General features: G+C 43.6%; 1 protein-coding gene across 1 annotated transcript in view; it reads left to right on the forward strand.

The window, feature by feature from the left end:
• Positions 1-21580, forward strand: part of ttc38 (tetratricopeptide repeat domain 38) — a 22864-nt gene continuing 1284 nt past the window's right edge. The window contains exons 1-13 of the mRNA XM_046310749.1: positions 1-137; positions 655-732; positions 5245-5326; positions 5932-6106; positions 9187-9360; positions 10146-10221; positions 10465-10584; positions 11002-11061; positions 11283-11321; positions 15145-15226; positions 15367-15541; positions 19680-19839; positions 21315-21388. Of these exons, the coding sequence (XP_046166705.1) occupies positions 108-137; positions 655-732; positions 5245-5326; positions 5932-6106; positions 9187-9360; positions 10146-10221; positions 10465-10584; positions 11002-11061; positions 11283-11321; positions 15145-15226; positions 15367-15541; positions 19680-19839; positions 21315-21388 (1325 nt within the window). The 5' untranslated portion in view covers positions 1-107. The remainder of the gene's footprint in view (positions 138-654; positions 733-5244; positions 5327-5931; positions 6107-9186; positions 9361-10145; positions 10222-10464; positions 10585-11001; positions 11062-11282; positions 11322-15144; positions 15227-15366; positions 15542-19679; positions 19840-21314; positions 21389-21580) is intronic.

A 21580-nucleotide genomic window follows, 5' to 3' on the forward strand; every position in this document is an offset into this window, starting at 1 on the left:
TCCGGTATTTGTGTGTATCTCCTCAGTACAAAGGGCGGGTGTGTGCAGTCGAAACGGAAAAGTTTTTAGTTGCGCAAGGAAAAAGAAGACCGCTGCAGTTAGCAGAAATGATTGCGTCTAGTTTCAGGGATTGTCAGGTAAATTAACCAATGACCAGAGCTGCGTGTTATGTATTGGATTGCATATTATTATTGTTTAAATTCAATAGACTATGATATCGGGAAAGTAGAAAATAGGCTACATCCCACAGGTTGTTTCCTTCCATTAAGCTACTGCGCTGTTGATTGGCCATGCCACATTTCAGATAGAGGTTAACTGTTTTATTTTCAATGGATAAATTACATTTTACATTATTGTCCTGTTTTATTGTTCTGCATGACGGCAAGCTGCATAGGCTACTGTAACTTTTGTAGGCTAAATTTTTATCGCGATAAACGATTTTCTATTGCAGTAGCCTAGGCAGTGAAGGTGTCTGTCGGCAATAATTTTTTTTAGAGTTTCATGAACTGATTAAGTCAGATAGACTTTGGCCGAGGGACAATTTCCTCCACACACTAAAGTCCCGCTTGATAGCAAAAGTCTCCTAAGGCAAACCGATTAGTTTCCTCTCAAGGGACGTAAGGTTAGTGTGATAACCGCTTTCTATTTCCTTAGGCTTGGAGGGCAGAGGGTCTACCATTGTCCACATCCAGCAATGAGGCCTGCAAAATGTATGATGCTATACTCACACAGGTAGTCATTTTATTAGCTCTGTCTACACACAAACACACACACACATTTGTTTTACTATCTATGTGGGGACCAAACAATTGATTCCCATGAAAGATCCTATTTTCCCTTAACCTTTATCCCTAAACCTAATTGTAGCCCAGCGGCGGTTGGTGCCGTTTAAGATTAGGGAGGATAGCCTTATTTCTATTACAGCATATTGGATGATATTGGATATTCCATTCACCCAGCTCTATGTAACAATCGATAGGTTTATGCTACTACATGATACTTGAATTTGCCCAATACCCATCATGAGGTAGCTACAACCTAGCCTACAAATGAACGTTTATAAAGTAAAGGTTGAGACAAATTGGAGTAATCAAGGTGACACATTCAATACCACCTTCATCTAGCTGATCTGGGGTGTAATCATTAGTCCAAACAGTTAACTAAAACGATAGTTTCTGTTGGACAAATTCAGGCAGGCCCATCCCCGTTTTGTTCCGTTTGCTTCAGTTTAATAAACGTTTTGGAATAAAAAACACCCCCGATCATCCGCACACACAGATTACATTTTCGTAGCAGCCGCATGCAGCGTCATCACTTTGCTTCTTGTATAATTCCTTCTTGCATTTACACTCTCTCTTTCTCTCACCTTTTCCCTTCACTTGTCACTTCAATGCCCAACACAACAGCTGTTTGTCACCAGGTGAAAAACCTCTCTTAAGCCCAACCTTCATACAATAACTGCTAACGCTAACCACTACGCAGCCTATATCGTTTTCGCCGTATTAGCTAACGTCATAGTCAACATAGCTACTAGAACGAACATGTTAGTAAACCCACAATCCAATCCATGTGTACTATCATGCAGTATAGCAAACAGTTTAGCAATTACACCGTTGGGCCTCGTGGCAATAAATTAATAAAATAGAAAGTTTACCTTGACTTGGAAGAGATGCAGTGTTGGCTAGCCTTAGCTTGCTGGCTAACATGAATAGCATTCCTCTCTGTTTGAGTCAAGTTGTTGAGTTGGCTAAATTAGCTGCATTATTTAGCTACTGTAATAAGGTGAAAGGTAAGATAAAATACAATGAAATATAGCGAGCGCTCGCTTTCTCACATGTCGCTGCTGCTTCTTAATTTAAGAAATTATTTTAACTGTTCAATTATTGTCTTTCTCTCTTTGAGTCATCTCACCACACGTTATGCACTTCAGTGCTAGATAGCTGTAGCTCATGCATTCAGAACTAGATTCATTCTCTAAATCCTTTGATTGGATGAACATGTCAGTTCATGCTGCAAGAGCTCTGAAAGGTTGGTGGATGTCCTCCAGAAGTCGTCATGAGTACCGTGTAAGTCTATGGAAAAGGGTGAGAACCATGATCCTCCTAGGTTTTGTATTGAAGTCAATGGACCTAGAGGAGGATGGATAATAGCTGTCCTCCGGTTACACCATGGTGCTACCCTAGAGGGTTCTGTTGAGGCTGCTGTAGATTTTCATTGCAACTGTTTTAATCAGTTATTTGGTGACCTGAATATAATTACACTGAACAAAAATATAAACGCAACATGCAACAATTTCAACGATGTTACTGAGTTGCAGTTCATATAAGGAAATCAGTCCATTTAAGTTCATTAGGCCCTAATCTATGGATTTCACATGACGGGGAATACAGATATGCATCTGTTGATCACAGATACCTTAAAAAATAGGTAGGGGCTTGGTTCAGAAAACCAGTCAATATCTGGTGTTACCACCATTTTCCTCATGCAGCGTGACACATCTCCTTCGCATAGAGTGGAATATTGTCCCACTCCTCTTCAATAGCCGTGCGATCGAAGCTGCTGGATATTGGCAGGAACTGGAACATACTGTCATACATGTTGATCCAGAGCATCCCAATGCAGTTCTTGGAAAAACTGGGACATTTTTAGCTTCCAAGAATTATGTACAGATCCTTGTGACATGGGGCTGTGCATTATCATGCTGAAACATGAGGTGATGGCGGCGGATGATTGACACAACAATGGGCCTCAGAATCTCGTCACTGTATCTCTGTGCATTCAAAATGCAATTGTGTTCATGTTCCGTAGCTTATGCCTGCCTGTACCATAACCCCACCGCCAGCATGTGGCTCTCTGTTCACAACGTTGACATCAGCAAACCACTCGCCCACACAACGCCATACACGCTGTCTGCCATCTGCCCGATACAGTTGACACCGGACTTCATCCGTGAAGAGCACACTTCTCCAGCGTGCCAGGGGCGATTGAAGGTGAGCATGTTCCCACTGAAGTCTGCTACAACGCCGAACTGCAGTCAGGTCAAGACACTGGTGGGAACGACGAGCACGCAGATGAGCTTCCCTGAGACCGTTTCTGACAGTTTGCGCAGAAATTCTTTGGTTGTGCAAACCCACAGTTTTATCAGATTTCGGGGTGGCTGGGCTCCGATGATCCCGCAGGTGAAGAAGCCAGATGTGGAGGTTTTAGGCTGGTGTGGTTACACGTGGTTTGCGTTTGTGAGTCCGGTTGTATATACTGCCAAATTCTCCAAGATGTTAGAGGTGGCTTATGGTAGAGAAATTAACATGAAATGATCTGGCAACAGCTCTGGTGGACGTTCCTGCATACTAATTTCACGCTCTCTCAAAACATGAGACATCTGTTTATTGTCCCAAGCACAAGTTGCACCTGTGTAATGATAATGCTGTTTAATTAGCTTAGTGGTTAGAGCTTTGGGCCAGTAACCGAAAGGTTGCTAGATCAAAAACCCAAGCTGACAAGGTAAAAATGTGTTCTGCCCCTGAACAAGGCAGTTAACCCGCTGTTCCTAGGCGGTCATTGTAAATAAGAATTTGTTCTGAACTGACTTGCCTGGTTAAATAAAAATTACACAATTATATGCCACACCTGTGAGGTGGATTAAATCAAATCTATTTTATTTATATAGCCCTTCGTACATCAGCTGATATCTCAAAGTGCTGTTCAGAAACCCAGCCTAAAACCCCAAACAGCAAGCAATGCAGGTGTAGAAGCACGGTGGCTAGGAAAAACTCCCTAGAAAGGCCAAAACCTAGGAAGAAACCTAGAGGAACCAGGCTATGTGGGGTGGCCTGTCCTCTTCTGGCTGTGCCGGGTGGAGATTATAAGAGAACATGGCCAAGATGTTCAAATGTTCATAAATGACCAGCATGGTCGAATAATAATAATAAGGCAGAACAGTTGAAACTGGAGCAGCAGCATGGCCAGGTGGACTGGGGACAGCAAGGAGTCATCATGTCAGGTAGTCCTGGGGCATGGTCCTAGGGCTCAGGTCCTCTGAGAGAGAGAAAGAAAGAGAGAATTAGAGAGAGCATATGTGGGGTGGCCAGTCCTCTTCTGGCTGTGCCGGGTGGAGATTATAACAGAACATGACCAAGATGTTCAAATGTTCATAAATGACCAGCATGGTCGAATAATAAGGCAGAACAGTTGAAACTGGAGCAGCAGCATGGCCAGGTGGACTGGGGATATCGAGCAGTCATCATGTCAGGTAGTCCTGGGGCATGATCCTAGGGCTCAGGTCCTCCGAGAGGGAGAAAGAAAGAGAACGCACACTTAGATTCACACAGGACACCGAATAGGACAGGAGAAGTACTCCAGATATAACAAACTGACCCCTGCCCCCCGACACAGACTACTGCAGCATAAATACTGGAGGCTGAGACAGGAGGGGTCAGGAGACACTGTGGCCCCATCCGAGGACACCCCCGGACAGGGCCAAACAGGAAGGATATAACCCCACCCACTTTGCCAAAGCACAGCCCCCACACCACTAGAGGGATATCTTCAACCACCAACTTACCATCCTGAGACAAGGCTGAGTATAGCCCACAAAGACCTCTGGATGGATATATTGGCAAAAGAGAAAGGCTCACTAAATCGGTGGAAACAAATGTATGCTCAAAATGTGAGAGAAATGAGCTTTTCATTGCATTTGGAACCTTTCTGGGGACTTTTATTCAGCTCATGAAACATTGGACCAACACTTTACATGTTGCGTTTACATTTTTGTTAAGTATAGTTTTATCAAAAATAGCCTTTCGTGACCTAACACTCACAATTTACTGACTTTGCTGATAGCTACTTTATTGAAGAAAATGTACTTCGCTAGATGGGACAACCACACATCACAGTATCTTAAATGCACCAACTGTAAGTCGATCTGGATAAGACCATCTGGTAAATGACTAAAATGTAAAAAGGATAACTTTTAATGTTTCACTTTACATTTTTGTGAAATTCACTGAGTAGGATGGTCCTCCCTTCCCTCCACTAAGGAGCCTACACTGTTGTAACCTTGAATCTAACCCCTAAGCCTAAAATGGCCTTTTTCCTTGTGGACAAAAAAAAAGTAACAATGGTCATTGTGTATAATTGCTGACATAAACCTTACAACTTACTGGAGAGAGACATATGTTCCTTTTTGTGATCTGAACACATTCTGTTAAATTTTGGGGGGGTTTGTGCGTTATCTTCAAATCCCAGTATGTAACCTGGCGCAATGATGAGAACCTTGGAGGAGTCGAGGGATGCATGTCTGCAATCAAGTCAGCTGACCCTGACTTTGGTATGTAAAAACATAGTGAGACTTCTGGTAATCAATTTTTCCTCATAAAAAAGATAGCATTGTATGGGTGTTAAACCCTTAGTAGGCCTGCACAGAATCATGTTCAGCCTATAAAGATACATTATTAACAAGCACTCGAAAGAGGTTACTGGAGCAGTAAGGCTATAGCAATGACACTCACTAGGCTACATTCAGGACTTCAGTCTAAATACAGTACAACATTGTAACATTGAGGATTAAGCTAACATTGAAGTGTAGTACAGTGCTGTGAGCGTCCCAGTCTGAAATCAACCCTAGCCTTACGTCAGGACACTTCTTATAGATCTGAACGGAGCGGATGGGTGTAACTAATCTGGTGGAAATTCTACCTTCCTTTCAGATGACGAGGTGGAGCCATGGCCATATTATTTTACATCCATACAATTCTTTCAGATCATTGAGAAGTGTCTAGGATTGGAGCTATGAGGTTGAATTCCAACTATCCGATGTTAACTCTGAGGGTCTACATTTATCACGACTACTGTAGCTTTTGAGAGAATAGTGAATGAGTATCTAGGGGTTGACTAGGCCTTCAGACTTACCAAAAGTGTCCCTGTGCCCTGTAGTGATGGGTCATGTGATCAGCACGGGGATGGAGCTGGTGGGGACAGGGAGTTCGGTTCTTCTGAACGAGCGCCTGGCCAGCGCGGTGAAGAGGACTGTAGAGCTCGGCCAGATCCAGCAGGACATTACCACCAGGGAGAGGCTGCACGTCAGGGCCATGGAGCACTTCTCCAAGGGGTGAGAACCAGGGAACCACTGGAGATCTGAGAGCGATCTGGGTCTGTAGCCACAAAACATCTCAGAAAAAGTCCTAGGAATCCTGTTAACCTAATTTAAAACGACAATAAACACCCAGCTAATGGTAGGTTTTTAGGATGGTGGTAGTACACTGCCCAGACAAACTCTAAGCCAAGAGTAAAATCAACTCATAAGTTTCTCAGCTGGTCATCCCGACAGTTTGAGTTACCGCAAAGGAAAGCTGGTGATGACGCTCTGACTTTGTTGCAAAATGATGGGGAATATCCAATCGCTGTATGGCATCGCCATCTGTGAACTCTATAGGCAATGTACTTCAGACAACCACGGTGAATGTGACTGTACATCAAATGTTGCAATGGTAAAAAGTTTGATCTAATTGTCACCCCGCACGATCACTTTGCCTACTCTTAATTATTGGCTAATATGTTGGCCTGCATAACCAATTCTGAATTTGGACAATATTACGTCAGCACACTTGTCACTCCGGTTTAACATCTCCAAATTGCTAGGGTACAGTAGGGGTGTATTTATTAAAGAAACTGTTTACCGTTTTAAGAACTAAATGGAACAAACGTTTTGCAAATCGGCATAATGATTACACTTGCCGATAATGTTGCATACAATGTTGCAATACAACGTTAACATAAGCCCTAGATGACTTCAATTGCCCAACTTATAGGCATACCCAATGTAGATATCTTTTTTTTAACAATGTGATGTTGTGCTCCAAAAGGATGACTTGGAATAACATGATGTAGCTAATTAAATAATAAAAAAGCCAAACATGTTTATTAGCTTAGTGATTATAAGTATTCAGGTATATATAATTGTGTAATAGGCCTCATGTGAAATCATAGTCGGAAGTGCAAGATGAACAGTACCAGTCAAGTTTGGACACCTACTCATTCAAGGGGTTTTCCTTTACATTTCTACATGGTAGAATAATAGTGAAGTCATCAAAACTATGAAATAACACATGGAATCACCAAAAATGTGTTAAACAAATCTAAATGGATGACTGCCAAGAGTGTGCAAAGCTTTCTCTCAACCAGCTTCATGAGTTAGTCACCTGTAATGCATTTCAATAACAGGAGTGCCTAGTTAAAAGTTAATTTGTATGTCTTTCCTTCTTAATGTGTTTGTGCCAATCAGTTATGTTGTACGGGAGGTATACAGAATATAACCCTATTTGGTAAAAGACCAAGTCCATATTATGGCAAGAACAGCTCAAATAAGCAAGGAAAAATGACAGTCCATTATTCCTTTAAAACATGGTCAGTCAATGCGGAAAGTTTCAGTAACCTTTTATGTTTCTTCAAGTGCAGTTGCAAAAACCATCAAGCACTATGATGAAACTGTCTCTCATGAGGACCGCCACAGGAAAGGAAGACCCAGAGTTACTTCTGCTGCAGAGGATAAGTTCATTGGAGTTACCTGCCTCAGAAATTGCAGCACAAATAAATGCTTCAGAGTTCAAGTAACAGACTGATCTCAACATCAATTGTTCAGGGGTAACTAGGTAAATCAGGCCTTCATGTTCGAATTGCTGCAAAGAAACCACTACTAAAGGACACCAGTAATAAGAAGAGACTTGCCTGGGCAAAGAAACACGAGCAATGGACATTAGACTGGTAGAAATCTGTCATTTGGTTTGATGAGTCCAAATTTGAGATTTTTGGTTCCAACCGCTGTGTCTTTTTGAGACGCAGAGTAGGTGAACGGATGATCTCCGTATGTGTGGTCCCCACTGTGAAGCATGGAGTGATGGTGTGGGGGTGCCTTGCAGGTGACACTGAGGGATTTTATTTAGAATTTAAGGCACACTAAACCAGCACGGCCACCTCAGCGATACGTCATCCCATCTGGTTTGTGCATCATTTCATTTTCAACAGGAAAAGTGAGTGATAGAGTGCTGCATCAGATGACCTGGCCTCCACAATCACCCAACCCCAACCCAATTGAGGTGGTTTGGGATGAGTTGAACAACTGAAGGAAAAGCAGTCAACAAGTGCTCAGCATATGGGGGAACTCCTTCCAGATTGTTGGAAAAGTGTTCCAGTTGAAGCTTGTTGAGAATGCCTCGTGTGTGCAAAGCTGTCAAGGAAAAGGTTGGCTACTTTGAAGAATCTAAAATATTAATTATATTTTGATTTACACTTATTTTGTTGGTTACTGCATGATTCCAAATGTGTCAATTCATTAGTTTTGATTTCTTCACTAAAATTCCACAATGTAGAAAATAGTAAAAAGAAAAAGAAAAACCCTTGGAGTAGGTGTGTCCAAACTTTTGATTGGTACTGTAGGTCTAAGTTAATTATGGATTGATCATATAGATGTATAAAAACCATTATTTTAAGAACTCCAAAGAATTTGCATGTGGTGGAGGAACCACTGACTCACTGCATTTGTCTATTATCAAGACACCTGCTAGTAACACTTAACTGGTTAGGATAGCTCATGTGGTCTCCTAAATATCTGACTAGGTGTGACGCTGATGACGAAAGAAGCTTCATGCATAGATTTTTACCCGTAAGAGTAAAATGTCTCTATCCTCCCATCTTCTACTCGGGAGACGCTTAGTGGATACGGGCCCTGATTTACTTTATTGTTCCCAGGGGACAATAGAACTGTACTAGCACTGATATTGAGGTCCAAATTTTGGACAGCAGAAGAGATTCCACAAGCGAAAACAAAACCACATCTGTTGGGCTCGTCTTGTGTAATAGCCTTGGAACAGGGTCAAAGGAATACACTGGAGAATTGAGGTCACCAAGCAAAACAGACCATTCACACACCAGTATCTTTGTTTTTACCAGGCGACTCGGCCTTATGACTTCGTCACATGCTTCTAAAAACAGTTCCTTCCTCAAGTCTACAAATACATCTTAGCTATAGAGAAATAATATGAATCTCCAAGAGCACAATTAAGTAGCACAACTCCAATCTAAAACCAAAGTAACATCTCTCATTTGATCTGATGTTGATTTGCTTTCATTGCGTTCCTGTGGTTTTAATGTGACTTAAGACAATAGAGAATAACTACTGTCTGTCCCCTGTAGGAACTTCCCTAAGGCGTGTGATGTTTGGGAGGAGATCCTGGTGGAACACCCTACTGACCTGCTCGCCCTGAAGTTTGCCCACGACAGCTTCTTCTACCTAGGGGCACAGATCCAGATGAGAGACTCTGTGGCCCGGGTGCTGCCTCACTGGAAGCCCCACATGCCTCTTTATAGGTAGGTGCTGCCTCACTGGAAGCCCCACATGCCTCTCTATAGGTAGTCATTACACAATTGCACATGGGTCTTTTTTTTTCTCTGAGGATATGCAATTGTTAGCTGTACCAAGGGGGTATTATCGGATTGTCAGGGCATTGTGATAGGTTCATGGCATTTACACTGAACAAAAATATAAATGCAACTTGTAAAGTGTTGGTTTCATGAGCTGAAATAAAATATCCCAGAAATGTTGCATATGCACAAAAAGCTTATTCCTCACCAATGTCTTGACCTGACTGCAGTTTAGCGCCGTAACCGACTTCAGTGGGCAAATGCTCACCTTCTATGGCCACTGGCACGCTGGTGAAGTGTGCTCTTCATGGATGAATCAAGTACTGAGACGCAAGGTTTCAGTCAGATATAGCCTTTGTAATACTGTATTTTTCATATCATGTGAACTCTTGAGGGCCATTCTTGTTAAATAACTCATAGTATTTCATCATAGGCTCCCTCTCGGCTAGACAGTAATTGCCTCTGTATATAAGTGTTTACTGTGATCCACAATCACCACTGGCAGTCAGACCATGAGTCCCAACAGTCGATTTCAAATCGAATGATCCCATTTTCAAACGTTTTTTTCTTTCTTTTTTCCCCCAAAAAACAAATGGATGGCTATTTATTATAGGGCGTTATAATTCATCCTTAAATGCACTACACGAATATTGACCTAGCTAGCTTGCCTCGGGTCTGCTATTGCTGTAGCACTGCTTTAATACTGGTACTTTCTTTGCTTTTTCCTGCAGCTACCTAAAAGGCTTATATTCCTTTGGACTTCTGGAGACTCATTTTTATGACCAGGCTGAGAAAATAGCTAAAGAGGTGAGATGTTTCTGGCGGTGTCAATTTGCCATGGAAATGATTTGGAGCTGTCAATCATTCATTCTGTCGTCATGCAACGATGACCTCCGCTGGTTAAATTGTCCAACCTTGATGGCAATCAAACCACATTCAGAAGATGTCTTATTACTGTGCAGACGTTTCTGTTGCGTAGGCAATCAACTAGACTGACCAATGTGCTACCATGAGGTAGTTCAATCTACAATCTTCTTCTCTAACCCCCAGGGCCTGGCTCTAACCCCGGAGGATGCCTGGTGTGTCCACTCTGTAGCCCACGTCTACGAGATGAAGGCTGAGGTGGAAAAGGGCCTCAAGTTCATGGAGAGCACAGAGAAAGACTGGGCGGTGGGTTTTCATCACGAGTCCAACTGCTGCATGTTATGTCATTCAACACCTCAATATGGCCTGGTACCAGATCTGTTTGTGCTGACTTGCCAGCTCCTTGAAAAAAGAAAAAAAAACACCTTTTTTATTTAACTAGGCAAGTCAGTTAAGAACAAATCCATTATTTATTATGAAGGCCTACTGAGGAACAGTGGGTTAACTGCCATTTTCAGTAGCAGAACGACTGATTTTTACCTTGTCATCTCGGAGATTCAATCCAGCTACCTTTCAGTTACTGGCCCAACGCTCTAACCACTAGGCCACGTGCCGCCCCAACTCCTATAGTCATTGTCATGCCAATGCATACAGCTCTGGCACCAGGCTAGGCTTCAACTATCTGTGTAAATACGTAATTAACTTTGACGTTTTCATTTGCAGGGATGTGACATGCTAGCCTGTCACAACTACTGGCATTGGGCCCTATACTTCATCGAAAAGGTACAGATTGTAATGAGATACTCCAATCAAGTGCACTGTTATCACACAGTAGGGCTGTTGGGGATACAATTGATATTTGTTGTACCTTTCTGTGGGTTCTCTGAAGTGTGAAGTTGATTACAGTTGGTCATGTTTGTATTAGTGTGCCTTATCTGTGTAATTAACTTTAAGACTCATACTTGTTTTTCAATTTGGATTTGTTTGTGTTTTCTCCCCCGCAGGGAGATTATGATGCAGCTCTGAACATATTTGACAGCCAGGTTAGTGCTCTCAATAAGTTCTCATCGAGACTAATTTGGCCTCGCAGACGGCGTACCAAAGGCCTTCCAAGAATCCTACTGTAGCAGCACTTACTGTATGGGAGCAGAGTAAAAGCTGTACGGTGCTGCAGACGTGGGGTCACCTTAAAATACAAGTTCAATCGGTTTTTGTTCACAACATGATAGCGGTGTGGTATTTTTATGGGCAAAGAGTAAATCCAAAGCGAATTGGGGGGGGTGGGGGGGGTCAGTGCCGTAACTAAGGTTGCTGCAGGGAGTTTCAGACCTCACTAAAACTCCAATGTTCCCATATCTAGTGGAAAGCCTTCCCAAAAGAGGGGAGGATGTACTTACTTTTGGGTGGGTGGGACACAACTACTCATTCTAGGGTCTTTATTTTTACTATTTTCTACATTGGTGAATAATATTGAAGATATCAAAACTATGAAATATCACATATGGAATCATGTAGTAGTCCTGTTGAAAAATAAATGATAGTACCACTAAGCGCAAACCAGATTGGATGTCGTATAGCTGCAGAATGCTGTGGTAGCCATGCTGGTTAAGTGTGCCTTTTTGAATTCTAAATAAATCACTGTCACCAGCAAAGCACCATCACACCTTCACGGTGGGAACCACACATGCAGAGATCATCCGTTCACCTACTCTGCGTCTCACAAAGACACGGCGGTTGGAACCAAAAATCTCAAATTTGGAGGACCGATTTCCACCGGTCTAATGTCCATTGCTCGTATTTCTTGGCAAAAGCAAGTCTCTTCTTCTTATTGATGTCCTTTTAGTAGTGGTTTCTTTGCAGCAATTGGACCGTGAAGGCCTGATTCATGCAGTCTCCTCTGAACAGTTGATGTGTCTGTTACTTGAACTCTGAAGCATTTATTTGGGCTGCAATTTCTGAGGCTGGTAACTCTGCAGCAGAGGTAAATTTGGCTCTTCTCTTCCTTTCTTGTGGCGGTCCTCATGAGAGCCAGTTTCAGCATAGTGATTGATGGTTTTTGCGATTGCACTTGAAGAAACGTTCAAAGTTCTTTAAATGTGGTCCTTCTGTAGCTCAGTTGGTAGAGCATGGCGCTTGTAACGCCAGGGTAGTGGGTTCGATCCCCGGGACCACCCATACGTAGAATGTATGCACACATGACTGTAAGTCGCTTTGGATAAAAGCGTCTGCTAAATGGCATATATTATATATTAAATGTTCCGTATTGACTGACCGATGGGCTGTTTCTCTTTGCTTATTTGTTCTTTCCATAACATGGACTTGGTATTTTACCAAATAGGGAGATCTGTATACCACCCCTACCTTGTCACAACACAAGTGATTGGCTCAAACGCATTCAGAAGTTAAGAAATTCCACAAAGTAACTTTTAAGAGGGCACACCTGTTAATTGAAATGCATTCCAGGTGACTACCTCATGAAGCTGGTTGAGATAATGAGTGCAGAGCTGTCAAGGCAAAGGGTGGCAACTTTGAAGAATCTCAAATGTAAAATATATTTTGATTTGGTTAACACTTTTTATATATATTTTTTCTCTTACAACATGATTTCATATGTGTTATTTCATAGTCTACAATGTAGAAAATAGTTTTAAAAAAGAAAGAAAAGCCCTTGAATGATTAGGTGTGTCCAAGCTATTGACTGTGTGTTACATTTTTACATTTACATTTAAGTCATTTAGCAGACGCTCTTATCCAGAGCGACTTACAAATTGGTGCATTCACCTTATGACATCCAGTGGAACAGCCACTTTACAATAGTGCATCTAAATATTTTAAGGGGGGGGGAGAAGGATTACTTTATCCTATCCTGGGTATTCCTTAAAGAGGTGGGGTTTCAGGTGTCTCCGGAAGGTGGTGATTGACTCCGCTGTCGTGAGGGAGTTTGTTCCACCATTGGGGAGCCAGAGCAGCGAACAGTTTTGACTGGGCTGAGCGGGAACTGTACTTCCTCAGTGGTAGGGAGGCGAGCAGGCCAGAGGTGGATGAACGCAGTGCCCTTATTTGGGTGTAGGGCCTGATCAGAGCCTGGAGGTACTGAGGTGCCGTTCCCCTCACAGCTCCGTAGGCAAGCACCATGGTCTTGTAGCGGATGCGAGCTTCAACTGGAAGCCAGTGGAGAGAGCGGAGGAGCGGGGTGACGTGAGAGAACTTGGGAAGGTTGAACACTAGACGGGCTGCGGCGTTCTGGATGAGTTGTAGGGGTTTAATGGCACAGGCAGGGAGCCCAGCCAACAGCGAGTTGCAGTAATCCAGACGGGAGATGACAAGTGCCTGGATTAGGACCTGCGCCGCTTCCTGTGTGAGGCAGGGTCGTACTCTGCGGATGTTGTAGAGCATGAACCTACAGGAACGGGCCACCGCCTTGATGTTAGTTGAGAACGACAGGGTGTTGTCCAGGATCACGCCAAGGTTCTTAGCGCTCTGGGAGGAGGACACAATGGAGTTGTCAACCGTGATGGCGAGATCATGGAACGGGCAGTCCTTCCCCGGGAGGAAGAGCAGCTCCGTCTTGCCGAAGTTCAGCTTGAGGTGGTGATCCGTCATCCACACTGATATGTCTGCCAGACATGCAGAGATGTGATTCGCCACCTGGTCATCAGAAGGGGGAAAGGAGAAGATTAATTGTGTGTCGTCTGCATAGCAATGATAGGAGAGACCATGTGAGGTTATGACAGAGCCAAGTGACTTGGTGTATAGCGAGAATAGGAGAGGGCCTAGAACAGAGCCCTGGGGGACACCAGTGGTGAGAGCGCGTGGTGAGGAGACAAATTCTCGCCACGCCACCTGGTAGGAGCGACCTGTCAGGTAGGACGCAATCCAAGCGTGGGCCGCGCCGGAGATGCCCAACTCGGAGAGGGTGGAGAGGAGGATCTGATGGTTCACAGTATCGAAGGCAGCCGATAGGTCTAGAAGGATGAGAGCAGAGAAGAGAGAGTTAGCTTTAGCGGTGCGGAGCGCCTCCGTGATACAGAGAAGAGCAGTCTCAGTTGAATGACTAATCTTGAAACCTGACTGATTTGGATCAAGAAGGTCATTCTGAGAGAGATAGCGGTGTGTGTTATATATTCTGTTATTTTTATTAGAAAACATGTGTCCTCGTATGTAGTTACAGCCCTGGAAAATATGAACAGCAAAGCAACATTGTGTCTCTGGAACATATGCTGTAATTTTATAATATGCTAAATAAACTGGGTGGTTCGAGCCCTGAATGCTGATTGGCTGACAGCCGTGGTCTATCAGACCGTATAGTTTTACTGCTTTAATTACATTGGAAACCAGTTTCTAATAGCAATAAGGCACCTCGGGGGTTTGTGGTATATGGCCAATCCAAGCCCTCCATGTTGCGTCATGCATAAGAACAGTCATATACCACACCCCCTCCTGCCTTATTGCTTAAATACAGCAGTCAAGTCTGCCCTTATTATTTTATTGGTACATTGGAAATGGATAGGGAACTACTGTATCAATTCTAGAAAGTAAAGCAAGTATGAGGTGGTAGGGTAGCCTAGTGGTTAAAGTGTTGGACTAGTAAACGAAAGGTTGCAAGTTCAAATCTCCGAGCTGACAAGGTACAAATATGTCGTTCTGCCCCTGAACAGGCAGTTAACCCACTGTTCCTAGGCCGTTATTGAAAATAAGAATTTGTTCTTAACTGACTTGCTTAGTTAAATAAAGGTCAAATAAAAAATGAGCAAATTGATATTCCCTTGTTGGAGAGGCATTTAAACACATAGTTACCCATACGGCTGAAGTCACAGGTTGTGACATACGTCTGTGTACTGAACAGAAGTGACTGTTTCCCCTCAGGTGTCTCGGCGCGGTAGGGCTTCAGGGGCCATGCTGGACACTGTGGACGCCTGCTCTCTACTCTACAGACTGGAGATGGAGGGTTAGACATGCCTACTGCCCAAGTTTACTGTTACGTGCACTCAACTTACTATGTGTATCTAGTGTCTAGTCAGGTGTGTGTGTGTGTGTCTTATCGATAGGTTTGTGTGTCTTTTGATTTACTTTCCTCCTGTGTGTCAGGTGTGTGCGTGAAGGACCGCTGGCGGGAGCTGCAACAACTCACAGAGCCCCACACTGACGACCATGTGCTGTTGTTCAACGACCTCCACTTCCTCATGTCATCGCTGGGAGCCAAGGAGTCCGGGGGAGCGGCCCAGTCCCAGCGCCTGCTGGAGGGCCTCCGGGAGCGGGCCAAGTGAGCACCACACCACCGCTGGCTTATGGAACTCCTACACAGCCCCCTTACATAACACACGAGGAGAAAACGAGTGGGAGTATGACTGGTGGGGTGAGAGGGATAAGCCTCAGAGTGGAGAGAGAGCTCAGGGTTGCTCGCTCTCTGTTGCGCTCTCCCACAGGTTGTGGTGTTTACGTGTGTGGCTGTAATGTGTTCTGACACCCCTGACCACAGGCTCTATACACTATGTTCCTCAGCGAACAACCACTTCTGCCAAAAAATCCGATCCTGGGCAGTTGTCATGTTTCTGATTGTTACGTAACAGGAAAATATAGCGTGGAGGCAGCCAAGGAACCTTTGGGCCAATGCAGCTTTTTGAGAGGGGAAAAATCAATTCCCAAAGTGAGGAGAGAAACTCAATTCTATTTTGAAATGGCCGACTGGGCTCTTTCAGATGCGCTTTTGGTCAATTAATTTTGCTTGCGTAATGCTTTCTGTTATGAAAATTTGCATCCGGGTATCCTGGAAGGATATTGACCTCATCCCGTCAACAGAGGATGTCTGGTTGCTCTTCAAAACTGCTTTTCTCACCATCTTAAATAAATGAGCATGCTCCGTTCAAAAATGTAGAACTAAGAACAGATATAGAACAGATACAGCCCTTTGTTCACCCCAGACTTGACTGCCCTTGACCAGCACAAAAACATCCTGTGGTGTTCTGCATTAGCATCGAATAGCCCCCGTGATATGCAACTTTTTAGGGAAGTCAGGAACCGATTTATAGTCAGTTAAGAAAGTGAAGGCTAGCTTTCTCAAACAGAAAATGGTTTCCTGTAGCACTAACTCCAAAAAGTTCTGGGACACTGTAAAGCCCATGGAAAATAAGAGCACCTCCTCCCAGCTGCCCACTGCACTGAGGATAGGGAACACTGTCACCACCGATAAATCTATGATAATCGATCATTTCAATAAGCATTTTTCTACGGCTGGCCATGCTTTCCACCTGGCTGGTCATGGGTGCACCTCAGCCACGCTCCACGGTCCTAAACAATATCATAACCGCCATCGATAAAAGACAGTACTGTGCAGCCGTCTTCATCGACCTGGCCAAGGCTTTCTGTCAATCACAGCGTTCTTATCGGCAGACTCAATAGACTTGGCTCCTCAACTGACTGCCTCGCCTGGTTCACCAACTACTTCTCAGAGTTCAGTGTGTCAAATTGGAGGGCCTTTTGTCCGGACCTCTGGTTTCTATGGGGGTGCCACAGGGTTCAATTCTCGGGCCGACTCTTTTCTCTGTATATATCAATGACGTTGCTCTTGCTGCTGGTGATTCCCTGATCCACCTCTACGCAGACGACACCATTCTGTATACTTCTGGCCTTTCTTTGGACTCCTCCAAATGAGCTTCAACGCCATACAAAACTCCTTCCGTGGCCTCCAACTGCTTTTAAATGCTAGTAAAACTAAGTGCATTCTCTTCAACTGATTGCTGCCCGCACCCCCCCGCCTGACTAGCATCACTACTCTGGACGGTTCTGACCTAGAATATGTGGACAACTACAAATACCTAGGTGTCTGGTTACTGTAAACTCTTCTTCCAGACTCACATTAAGTGTCTCCAATCCAAAATTAAATCTAGAATCGGCTTCCTATTTTGCAACAAAGCCTCCCTCACTCATGCTGCCAAACATACCCTCGTAAAACTGACTATCCTACTGATCCTTGACTTCAGCGATGTCCTTTATAAAATAGCCTCCAACACTCTACTCAGACTACATCCAGTTTGCTACAACAGTGCCATCTGTTTTGTCACCAAAGCTCCATATACTCCCCACCACTGTGACCTGTATGCTCTTGTTGGCTGGCCCTCACTATATTTGTATTTTTTTTTACCCATTTTTCTCCCTAATTTCGTGGTATCCAATTGTTTAGTAGCTACTATCTTGTCTCATCGCTACAACTCCCGTATGGGCTCGGGAGAGAAGAAGGTTGAAAGTCATGCGTCCTCCGATACACAACCCAACCAAGCCGCACTGCTTCTTAACACAGCGCCAACCAACCCGGAAGCCAGCCGCACCAATGTGTCGGAGGAAACACAGTGCACCTGGCAACCTTGGTTAGCGCGCACTGCGCCCGGCCCGCCACAGGATTCGCTGGTGCGCGATGAGACAAGGATTTCCCTACCGGCCAAACCCTCCCTCACCCGGACAACACTAGGCCAATTATGCGTCGCCCCACGGACCTCCCGGTCGTGTCCAGTTACGACAGAGCCTGGGCGCGAACCCAAATCTGGCCCTCACTATATATTTGTCGCCAAACCCACTGGCTCCAGGTCATCTATAAGTTTTTGCTAGGCAAAGCCCTGATTTATCTCAGCTCACTGGTCACCATAGCAACACCCACCCGTAGCACACGCCCCAATGGGTATATTTCACTTGTCATCCCCAACACTTCCTTTGGCCGCCTTTCCTTCCAGTCCTCTGCTGCCAATAACTGGAACGAATTGCAAAAATCACTGAAGCTGGAGTCTAACTTTAAGCAGCAGCTGTCAGAGCTTGTTCTCAACTGGCCTACCTGGTTAAATAAAGGTCAAATAAAAATCTGGAAAATAAAAAAGTTCTAACTAGCCAATGTCACTAGGTGAGTGGATGGTAGCTAATAGACTTGCTCTTTATGAGCCACAAACTTAACCACGACTGCTATCTTAAATGTGTGTTGAGCCGTAGAGTTGACTGTAGTAAAATCCTTTTATCTTATTTGGCGTTTCTTGTGTTGTTTGGTGAGATCCCCGGCCACACACACCATGTGTCTTTACAGATCGCCTGATGTTTACCACCACCATTTGTCTGGTCCTAGTGGTCCAGTGTCATTTCCCAAATAAAACCTAAATATAAGTACTGTGACAGAGTAGGCTACCAAAAATGATACTCATCGTTTATTTGATTCCTTTGAGGCGTCCTTTGTTTCCGTGTTTGTGAACAGTGATGCAGAGTTAGAAAACATATCACGCTACTATTATACCAAAAAAATCGGATTTCTTTAAAACCACATTGTAGACCACTCAAATTGAGTTTTTAGTGTCTCAAAAATCAAACATGGTACAGACGTCATCAATAATGCATTACATCATCTATACACGTTTGCATAAGCAACGTGAATGAAAGGACAATTGTTACTGGATAAAACGTCACTATTTATTTTCATCAAGACCGTGAAAATGTTAATTTTGGCTGGACAGCTGACAAAGATCATCCCTTATTTCGTTGTATGAGCTTCAGTTTCAACGGAGCCGTCATTACAGAAAGTACATACACATTTACAAGGTAGGCCACCCATGGCTTTACACTTTGTAATGATGGCACCAAGGGCACAATTCACATGGTTAGCTTCATACTTAACAGACACATTGTAATCCAAAAATGCATTAATAATCAACCCCAGATACTTGTGCTCACTGACAACGTTAATATGGCAGGAGAACATTAAAGGTGTTCTAGGTTTTTTTTTCTATAGAGTACGGCTTTTTGTCTACATTGATATTCAGTTTCCATTGTTCACACCAGTTAACAATATTTACCATTTTCTTGAAGCTCATCTTCAGTTTCAGAGCTCAATACGATGCCATTTGCATATAAAATTGTTTAGACTGACACCTTTTTCTAGGGCTTTGATGGCCAGAGTAAAATGATAAATATACATTGAGAACGGAATAGGTGATCAAATGCAACCCTGTTTCACACCAATGTCTAGGAATCTTATTGGAATGCATGGACTAGTCTAGAGCTTTTATGAAAGCAACTCTGTCTGGTGGGATGTGTTGTCATTTCACGCGTTTCTCTCTTCTGCAATCACATGCAGTAATGCCCTACACTATCTATTATCAGATGTTAATCCTACAACGTTTTGTAAATCCAATTGGCCTTTTAGTCTGGCTGTGTACGGATGATGCCCTGAAGCTTCTGGTCATGAACTGTATTTGACAGTACGGAATAAACCTCAGACCTCGTTTTGCTCGTAACACCATGGTGACACCATTTCTGCAGGGATCACATACAGTTCAGTGAGAGCATACATTTATTTAAAAAAATTGTAAGTATAATAGGGCTTTTGACATCTCTATTGTCTTCGATCTTCTCTCCTGCTGTGTGTCTAGTGTTCCAGAGGAGAACTACCAGCACCTGCTGGCTGGCAGCGTGGGGCTGCCCATGTGTCAGGCCCTGCTGGAGTACGACCAGGGCAACTACAGCCGTGCCGTGGAACTCCTGCAGCCCATACGCTACCGCATGTTGGAGATAGGAGGCAGTGACGCGCAGGTGAGCCCCCATTTTGTGAACCATCGGGGGGGTTTTCAGGAGCTCTATGGGCTTTCAAACCTACGCCTGGAGTGAAAAGCATGTTCAATAGGGAATGTCCTTTTTGGAAGTGCTTTTTAGACCAGGAATAGATATAATCTATGTCAGAAAAAAGGACCTTTGACGAACACTTACTGAGGCATTCAGGCTATGGCAGTCTGTGTTTCTAATAGGCCTATGGGAATGTAAAGCACAATGCAATGAGTGATAAATCATTTAACCCTGTGTTAATTTAACCACAATACAATCGTCCTTAGGCGCTGTTCATAGGGAAACGATCCTTATTTAGGTACAACCATAGAACTAAGAATGAATGGGCTTGGAAGCTCTTACCCTGGCAATTGACGCGTAGCATGCGCTCCAGCAGGTGTATCTCACTGATCATCCCTAAAGCCAACACCTCATTTGGCCACCTTTCGTTCCAGTTCTCTGCTGCCTGTGACTGGAACGAATTGCAAAAAATCGCTGAAGTTGGAGACTTTTATCTCCCTCACCAACTTCAAACATCTGCTATCTGAGCAGCTAACCGATCGCTGCAGCTGTACATAGTTTATCGGTAAATAGCTCACCCATTTTTACCTACCTCATCCCCATACTGTTTTTATTTATTTACTTTTCTGCTCTTTTGCACAGCAATGTCTCTACCTGTACATGACCATCTGATCATTTATCACTCCAGTGTTAATCTGCAAAATTGTAATTATTCGCCTACCTCCTCATGCCTTTTGCACACAATGTATATAGACTTTTTTTCTTTCTACTGTGTTATTGACTTGTTAATTGTTTACTCCATGTGTAACTCTGTGTTGTCTGTTCACACTGCTATGCTTTATCTTGGCCAGGTCGCAGTTGCAAATGAGAACTTGTTCTCAACTAGCCTACCTGGTTAAATAAAGGTGAAATAAAACATGTAAAGAATTAAAACTGGTAAACTCATGGGTACACTCAATGGCTGCCTGGTATTGTGATGCAATAATTTCCATGGTAATTTGGAATGTTGCATCAACTGATGCTGGATTGACATTTTAAATGATGCTAACCGATGTGGCTCATGTAATGTCAGTAGCGATGACTCAACAAATCACAGCACAGATTGAAGGGTACTCTTCCTGGCATGGGTATTGTACACTCAAAATGGCTGCCAGTACACCCATTATGTTATCATTGACCTGAATGGAGATGCCCTTTCTATTCATTCGTATTTCTATGGGTACAACAGCAGGGTCGTGTTCACTTGGGAAGAACCGGAAGAAAACGGGCAGGTGCCACCCGAACTTGTCCAATAAGATGTTTTTTTTCCCCGTTCCACAACCTTTTTGAAATGGTGTGCCCTAGTGAACATGATCCAGAGAGGTAGACACAGTGTTTCTTCTGTGGTAAAAACATATGTTGGGTCTAGTGTGTATTGTAATTGCCTTGTTTGTTCCATTTCTCAGAGAGACGTCTTTAATCTGCTGCTGATTCACGCAGCAATGAAGTCAGGAGTGACTCATCACCAGAAATTAGCCAGGTAAAATACATTGATGGGCTGCCTCCAATTGAAAGGCTTTTTACTCCGATTTGCTGTGTTATTAGCCCCGAGGTCACTTCAATGCTGTGCCACTGTGATTGAACAATGACGTAGATGCCGAGCATGTTTCTTTCTCAAAATAGACATCGATGAGACAAAAAGTGTTGGGTTCTGAACAAACAGGAGTTAACT

The sequence above is a fragment of the Oncorhynchus gorbuscha genome, linkage group LG02 (assembly GCF_021184085.1).
Source record: "Oncorhynchus gorbuscha isolate QuinsamMale2020 ecotype Even-year linkage group LG02, OgorEven_v1.0, whole genome shotgun sequence".
In the NCBI taxonomy this organism is placed as follows: Eukaryota; Metazoa; Chordata; class Actinopteri; order Salmoniformes; family Salmonidae; genus Oncorhynchus; species Oncorhynchus gorbuscha.